At 39.4% G+C, this 8,651-nt stretch overlaps 1 protein-coding gene across 1 annotated transcript in view; it reads right to left on the minus strand.

Moving 5' to 3' along the window:
* Positions 1-1,029: 1,029 nt before the first annotated feature.
* The window catches only part of LOC103514760, a 22,414-nt gene continuing 14,792 nt past the window's right edge, over positions 1,030-8,651 (minus strand). Inside the window, exon 3 of the mRNA XM_008479663.2 lies at positions 1,030-1,197. Within this exon, the coding sequence (XP_008477885.2) occupies positions 1,053-1,197 (145 nt within the window). The 3' untranslated portion in view covers positions 1,030-1,052. The remainder of the gene's footprint in view (positions 1,198-8,651) is intronic.

The following is an 8,651-nucleotide window of genomic DNA, read 5'->3' on the forward strand; positions in this document are numbered from 1 at the left end:
CAGTCTAGTCAGCTTGGAGGGTCTGCCTTGTAAGCGCTAAGCCGCTTGATATTCTAAATTGATTTAAGCATAAGCACCAAAACTAGTGACACTGCTGCTCTCTAGTTTCACATTTATATTCCTTTGCAATCGAAGGTGATTACCACGGATATTGTGCGACATACCTAGATGAAAATTCGAAATGTGCAAGAACAGAAGGATCAAGCCTCAATGGTGACACCAAAAGGTATGGAATATCCTAAAACGATGAAGGGAATTTTAGGGGACATTTAAAGCATAGCAATTTAGCAAACCTTTTAGTGGTGAAATTGTTCTAAATTACTCCCCAGATATGTATGTCCTTTCTTGCCAATTTTCCTGGTCTAGAAATGTACCAGTGAAAAAGGCGGTAGTCGTATCTTCAACAAATCTAGGACCTTTGTAGGATTGCAGACCTTTATTAGGACCTAGGGAGGACCTTTGTTAGGTAACTCTTCCTGACCTTAATTTGTGGACTCAACCAAAAAAGAACCTCCATGACTGGGAGTTTGGGTTCCAGAAGATATCATCTTGGTAAAACCTCTTGGATGAACAACTCCCGAGTTCAACAACAAATTCCAACCGCTCACCATCAGGTAGACCAGATAGGTACACCTGATCGGGTCCGCCTGTCAGGTCTACCTGATAGTGGCCTGGCCTTATGCTGGACGACCGAATACCTAAGTCGATTGATATCGATTGGAGCCCATATCAGGTTGGTGAGAGTGAGATCAAAAGATTTTGGTGGATTGGAAAAAAAAGTTTATAATGTGGACATGTTTTAGGCGATGTCGATCGTCGATCGATCAGTGTGGACGCTGCTTCACCAGCTTCGTCTCGACTATATCGAAAATAACTGCTGGCGTTGTTAACCCAGAAAATATAGTCGGACCAATGAGACACCAAACTAATCAATGAGACTTCGTAGTACAAGGCATTGTGGTGAGTGAGGCTATACGCGCATACGCGACAAAGTGAAGGTCTACCTACATAGAATAAAAATACACGATATGACTATTCCGTCTGTTTATTGTTTAGACTAGCAAGAAGTACCCGATCTTCCAGAAGATGGTCATCCCGATGTAGAAGAGCGGTATGAGGACACTCCCGTATATGAACAAGGTGACCAGAATCAGCGTCATTGTTTGCAGAAAGAACATCACTGACACTTTCACCTTCCTCTGTACGAGATCGTCATCCATGTGATCCGATATATCATCGATCAGTTGGCGATGATTAGTGAAACCACTTGCCGTCAGGAGAAATTGAAAGTGTCAGTGATGTTCTTTCTGCAAACGTGTGTATCGTTTGTATCGCCCTCTCTCTCTTCTTACTCTTGTGTTTGCGTGTTCGTAATTATAATAATTATTCAACTTAGCATTAATTAATGAATTTCGAAAACCATTCCGTTTGGACCAGTGTCGGAGAGGTTGAATACCAAGACCCTGAGTTCTTATATGATTGGAGGAAATGACACTGGTCAGGTGTTGAATATGTACGTGAAAGTAAATTGAGCTTACTTGATTTTTTTCAAGAGGTTTGATAGAGGGAACGGTAATTGCTACGGTCCTCCGGAGAGGTTGGATACCAAGACCCTGAGTTCTTATATGATTGGAGGAAATGACACTGGTCAGGTGTTGAATATGTATGTGAAAGTAAATTGAGCTTACCTGATTTTTTTCAAGAGGTTTGACAGAGGGAACTGTAACTGCTACGGTCCTCTCGTCCCAAAATCGAAGAGAAAAGGAAGACAGGATAGGAGAAAGCCAGCCGTTCCGAGAACGAACATCACCCCATGAGGATAAAAGAGGAGTATGGTGCTGAGGAGCATGATGAAGTCGTAGGATTTGACGAAGATGTTGTGCTTGATCTGGTAGTTGATGATGGTGTTCCGAATGGCATGCATTTGAGTGTACATGAGTCCTGGACGGTTCCTAGAGATGGCGCTGTTGCTCAGGTTGAACAAGAAATTCATTAATTAATGCTAAGTTGAATAATTATTATAATTACGAACACGCAAACACAAGAGTAAGGAGAGAGAGAGAGAGAGAGAGGGCGATACAAACGATACACATATTAGGAGAACAGGCCAAGTCCGCGAGCGAGGGAGCTGCTTCCTCTAAGCTTGAAACGAGGAACTTTGAATATCTTGGAACCCGAGGACCATGGCCGGTCTTAGGTGGACCACTCACTATCAGGTCCACCTAAGACTGTACATTGTCCGTGGATTTCAAGGTAGACCTGATAGTGTGTGTGCTCATTAGGTATCAGGCAGACCTGACAGGCGGACCTGATCAGGTGTATATCTACCTCTGAGGTCTAAATGATAGTGAATGGCTGGCCTTAGAGGATTGAGGCGAAAGCCCTTACAATCGCCCACCAGGGGTGGGTTTAGAGACTACTTCAAATAGCAATGAGAGAATGTCGACCATCGGATTACGCGGATTAGTCACCGAGAGGTGCCGGACAACAGAAACCAACTGAATGGATCAGGAACAATAAAAGACACTTGAACATGCCGCGGACGAAGCGAGGTCCTCTTGGATATGTTTACTCTCAGAGTGGTGGATTCTTAATGAGTGGAAATGGGGCTCTTCAGGTGGAGGATAGTTGGCTTGAGCACGAAGGAATAAAAGAACAAAGAAGATAAGTCCCTTCTTGTCTGGACTGCTGTGGTCATTTGCCCAATGAGTGGAAATGGGGCTCTTCAGGTGGAGGATAGTTGGCCTGAGCGCGAAGGAATAAAAGAACAAAGAAGATAAGTCCCTTCTTGTGTGGACTGCTGTGGTCATTTGCCGAGAAATTTTTTGGGTCTCATCGTCAACAAATTGACTTTAATGTGTTCTGTCCTGAGCCTCTCCTTGAAAGGGTTTCAGATTGTCTTCGACCTTTTGGTACGTCCATAATAATCCAAATTGCAATAAATTGACTTTAATGTGTTCTGTCCTGAGCCTCTCCTTGAAAGGGTTTCAGATTGTCTTCGACCTTTTGGTACGTCCATAATAATCCATATTGCAATCCCAATTCACCAAGTCCGTACGGATAAACAGAAACCTAAAAGAACCAATGAAATGTGAATTAAACTGAGTTTACTTTTAGAAGTTGAGGAAAATGACCTGATGGTCAATTCCCAGCATTTGATAACAACCAACCATCCTCTGCTTGAAAATAACAAGCACAAGTCCTCACGATGGTTGACTGCAGTTCAGGACGAGCCAATTAAACATGACTAGAGACCATTACCCTGGTGTACGGCTGATAAAACAGATGTATGTAGTCCCTATTCTGTCATCATCTTTCGGTTATAGCTAAAGCCGCTACAACAACAACAACAACAACAACAACAACAACAACAACAACCAACCACTTTCAGTAAAATTGCTACCCCAATTCACCAAGTCCGTACGGATAAACAGAAACCTAAAACAACCAATGCAATGTGAATTAAACTGAGTTTACTTTCAGAAGTTGAGGAAAATGACCTGATGGTCAATTCTCAGCATTTGATAACAACCAACCATCCTCTGCTTAAAAATAACAAGCACAAGTCCTCACGATGGTTGACTGCAGTTCAGGACGAGCCAATTAAACATGACTAGAGACCATCACCCTGGTGTACGGCTGATAAAAGAAATATAGTCCCTATTCTGTCATCATCTTTCGGCTATAGCTAAAGCCGCTACAACAACAACAACCAACCACTTTCAGAACTTTAGAGTTTAGAGCAAGCGTTGAGACAAAGCCCCACCGCGCGCTTCCAAAGTTCCATTCTGATCATTATTTAATGTAATATATTAAATTTAAATACCTCCGTATGAAATGTACACAACAGATATGTACACGAGTTAATGTTTGCGCTCGCAGGTATATTAAACTTCATGACCAATATATCATCAGACTCAGGCTCGTATCAACCCAATAATTAAATTTACAATTTATATCATTCATCTGAGAAGTTAGAAGTTCCCTCTGAACTAAATACGTTTATTTGCTTTGGAATACGCTTAGGTTAGGTTAAATGTTTGGTTTTAAAAGACATTAAATACCTAGAGGAGGCAGTTGAGATTCCTAACCTACAAATAAACCTACGCATGGTTCAACACTTCAGCTTATTATATCAAAGATTTGAAACGAACTTTATTAAGTTCCCTCTGAACTAAATACGTTTATTTGCTTTGGAATACGCTTAGGTTAGGTTAAATGTTTGGTTTTAAAAGACTTTAAATATCTTGAGGAGGCAGTTGAGATTCCTAACCTACAAATAAACCTACGCATGGTTCAACACTTCAGGTTATTATATCAAAGATTTGAAACGAACTTTATTATTATAGTAAAGCTGGTCTGTGATTTCTGTATAGTTTAGGTTCAAACATTGGTAAATAGATTTAAAATGTACTTTATTATTACATCGATCAAGTTGTGAAGTACTCCGGGAGCAGCTCTTACACGGAGATGAAGACGAAAACATCAAATAGAGACGAGTGGTGAACTACAAACCAAGCCTAGGAGTGATAAACATGATGATGATTTAGGTACATTCTTCTTCTTTCACTGCAACTTTTCCCACTCTTATTTACGTTATGTTAGTGTGAACCAATAAATTACAACGTGGTTTAAAAATTATTTTATTTCGTATTTACCAATTCAAACTGTTTTCTTAGATAGGTTAATATTGTTTTAAGGCATTATTTATTTGGTGTTAGAGTTGCGTGCTTTAGGCTCTCCTAACACGCAGATAGAAGGGCCGTTTTTAGGTACAACGAATATATGGTTTCCATCATAGAAGCAAGAGTCCACCATCGCATCGTGAGGACTTGTGCTTGTTCTTTAAAAGCAGAGAGAACCCTTTGAAGAACTGCCAGGTAGTTAGGCTGCCTATTTATAGTCCCACAGATAGGCACTATAGTCTACTCTTTGCTTAACGACCCCTTGCCAGACAGTCTGTGGGACGCCAACATGTACCTACTTTTGGAAAAGGCTATCCGAAGACATCTTAAACTTGAGCGCAAGTGCCCTTGAAGTATTATCCATGGTATTCATCATCTGCCAGCCTAATAGTAAGCTTGGAGGGTCTGCCTTGTAAGCGCCAAGCCGCTTGAATTTCAATCTATACCCAAGATACAAGGCAAGAGAGGGGGGAACTACCATCATACCAGCGTCCTTCAAAGTGTCATTTATGGCAAATATTTATGTTTCTGCCTTGCAGTATGCAGATGTTGCATAAAAAATCTTTTCTCATCTTTTGTGTGAATTACCTAAAAACTTAAGGTTCGTACCCGGACCAACTGTCTTTCTCCTATCCTATCTTCCTTCTCTCTTCGATTTCGGGACGATTAGACCTTAGCAGTTACAGTTCTTTCTATTTCTATCAAACTTTTTTTTTGTCGATTGGTCTCGAGATTCAACAAGGAAATTGTCATAATGATGTTTGCCAAATTTCAAGAACAATCTCGCATTTTCATGATCATTCTCCTCAATTTTCATCATTTTCTGGACCAATCTCTTCGTCATCCAAGCCTGGCTGCGCTGTTAGAAGTCCGGGGCTCGTTATATAATTAGAAGAACTAGAAGATTAATTGAAGAGATGTGAAGGCTTATCCTGACGAAGGGAATGTTGTGTATGATGGTGGTTTCGAACCAGTGTATTTCGGTTTTCCAATATCCAATATTGGCTAGAGTGAATTGATTCAATCCTCAGTCTTGATTTTCACTCTGGTGAGTCTACACAAAATAAATTCGTTCCAATGTTCTATTTTCAAAGTGACCTTTTCTTACTACATTAGAACTTCTCTGGTGAGTCTACACAAAATAAATTCGTTCCAATGTTCTATTTTCAAAGTGACCTTTTCTTACTACATTAGAACTTCAACTCAACAATATCATTAATAAGAGCCTCATTTCCAGCCAGCAGTTTTGACTTTAGAATTCCGGCTGGGTGTTGATGAGATGTCTGTTGTAAAGTTCTCTCCCTGTTTGTTTAATACGCCAGTGTCTCGCATATATGAACTTCGGAAAGTTCGCCATATATTATATTACTACTTATACGGGGTGTGCCGTCAACAAATTTCTGGAACGACTTAAGATGACCCATTTCTGGAACGGAAAGTTCGCCATATATTATATTACTTATACGGGGTGTGCCTTCAACAAATTTCTGGAAAGATGACCCATTTCTGGAGTACTTCCAGATCAATTATTGGCGTCTCTCTGACACCGTTGTGGACTTTCGCATATCGTACAACCTCAGGTAGGTATGTGTTCATCATTGTTTCTAATTTCTAGTCTTGGTTATTTTTTCTTTATAAAAAAAAAAACACAAGAGTTAATCAGCCAATGTGTCAATCAAGGCGTTAAAATGTAGTTATTATTTATGATTTCCGTAATGACCATCTCGTCATGTAGAACAAATAATAGACAACAGATTGTCTTCGGTAACGATGTGTCAACCACCCATACCACATCCGATTTCTGCCATTATCCCCATACCACCCGATATTTCTGCCATTTTTTGTAATTTGTATATCTATCCACTTGTACAGATCACGAGAAGTTGACCTTGGAGAGTTAGTTTTTGACTGTTAAATGAGATGAAAATGTCGGAAAAGCTTAAAACTGTTATAAAGGCCGGGTGTAGTCTTGAGTTTCGCAAATCTCCCGACACACTTGATTGAAGTATCTATCCACTTGTACAGATCACGAGAAGTTGATCTTGGAGAGTTAGTTTTTGACTGTTAAATGAGATGAAAATGTCGGAAAAGCTTAAAACTGTTATAAAGGCCGGGTGATGTAGTCTTGAGTTTCGCAAATCTCCCGACACACTTGATTAAAAATAACTGAGACAGCACCAATATCAATCAGCTGAACTAGTAAGTCTGCGCTTTCAATGTGATTTCGACAGGTTAGTGTACGAGTAGATACATAATAGGTATTTGGACAAAATTGGACACCTAATCTTTAATAATTCGACAAAGTTGCTAAGGATGGGTTAAGCTTCTACGAATCTTGCTTTTACAAATGAGATTATTCCGATATTATACCAACCAAACCAACTTGGGAACCCAAGTTTTTCCTCGTATTCCAGAGTTCCGTGATTCTGTCTCGGAGTTTTCCTGCTACCTGTCTGTCAATGTTTGCAATTCGAAGTTCTAAACGTGGCACAAATTACAGTACATATTTTTACACACTTCTAAACACAGAACGAAATGACTTTAAGGTACCAGCAACCAGTGGCGTGGGGTGAGCTTTTCAAAAGGAAAAGGGATTATAGACACTTACAACCTACGTGCCCGAGTGGGTATCACACCAGGCTTGCACGCTGGAGGTCCCGGGTTCCATTCCCGGCGGGTTCGAAGTTTTTTCGGCTCCTTGCTTGAAGTTCGGGGTGCACTCAGCCTCGTGAGGACAATTGAGTGGCTACTTTAATCGAGTAGCGACCAGTGGCGGCTTTACCAGTGTAAAAAGATTATTGAAATATGGAAATTGATTGTGGTTGGGTGCATTCTCTGTGGACACATGTGTCGTAGGGATTTATATTTGGTTTTTTGTTGGTTTTAACAAGTTGAGATATCACGGCACAAGATGGATGGTTTCCAGGCTGATTATTGTGTTTAGAAGGAGATTAGGGATGTTGTTTTGATCTGCCGGAACTTGGTGCCAATGTTTCCTTTTGAAAGGGATGTTTTTTCTTTAAAAGGTAGAAAGTGGAATTTCTTTCCTTCCTGTAGGATAAGGAAAGTAAAAAGGAATAACAGGTTGGTGAACCTCAAATTTTAAGTAAAAGCTGTACCTAAAGAGGGTTTTTTTCAGGTGAGTTCTGGACCTTATAGAGTGCTTTCTATTGAGTAAAATAACTTAGAAAGCTGGATTGTTAACGACATGATGTATCAAAATTGACACTTCTGATGGAACTTATCATTCCATTTAATAGAGAGAAACAATCAATAGAATTTTATTCATGAGCTGCCCAAACAGAATGACAGCATACTACTCAGACAGATTTGTTAAAACACACCATTTTTCCCTATATTTACTCATGATTTTCTATTGCTTCAATGACACTCTTTTATATTGCTGATACAACAGTCATGTTGTTGGTTACAGCATACAAAATACCCCATATAGACAAACACAGTGTAAAAATACACCATGTTAGAATGTACAAAGAAACCTCATAAAAGCTAATCTTTTTCCATTATTTTCATCGTCTTGTCTTATTTCCTTCAGAACCCAATTATCTCCAAAGTACCCAATAAAATTCTCGTGTTAAAGGATAAATAACCCCCTCCTGTAAAATTTTACTTGTTGTGGTGTTAAATAAACAATAATCACTTTTGTGTGAAAGATCATAGATTATAGATATCGATCCAACCCAACCATAACCACCTCTATCTCTATATCAATTCAAGATCTAAATTTTCTGATTCCTGTAAGTCTCCCTCGTCCAATATTCGATTGGGAAAAGAATCTAGCTTGGAAAAGAGGCAATAAAAATCTCTTTAATACAGAACATAAAAATTGGTTTAATAGACATGTTAATGTTAAATATGTTCAAGTGTTTAATAAAATTAGAGACACAATTATTTAACGACAATAATGATCATTATATTCAAAAGCATATAAAACACAAAACCAGA

Source organism: Diaphorina citri, unplaced genomic scaffold (assembly GCF_000475195.1).
Source record: "Diaphorina citri unplaced genomic scaffold, Diaci psyllid genome assembly version 1.1 scaffold1220, whole genome shotgun sequence".
Classification (NCBI taxonomy): domain Eukaryota; kingdom Metazoa; phylum Arthropoda; class Insecta; order Hemiptera; family Psyllidae; genus Diaphorina; species Diaphorina citri.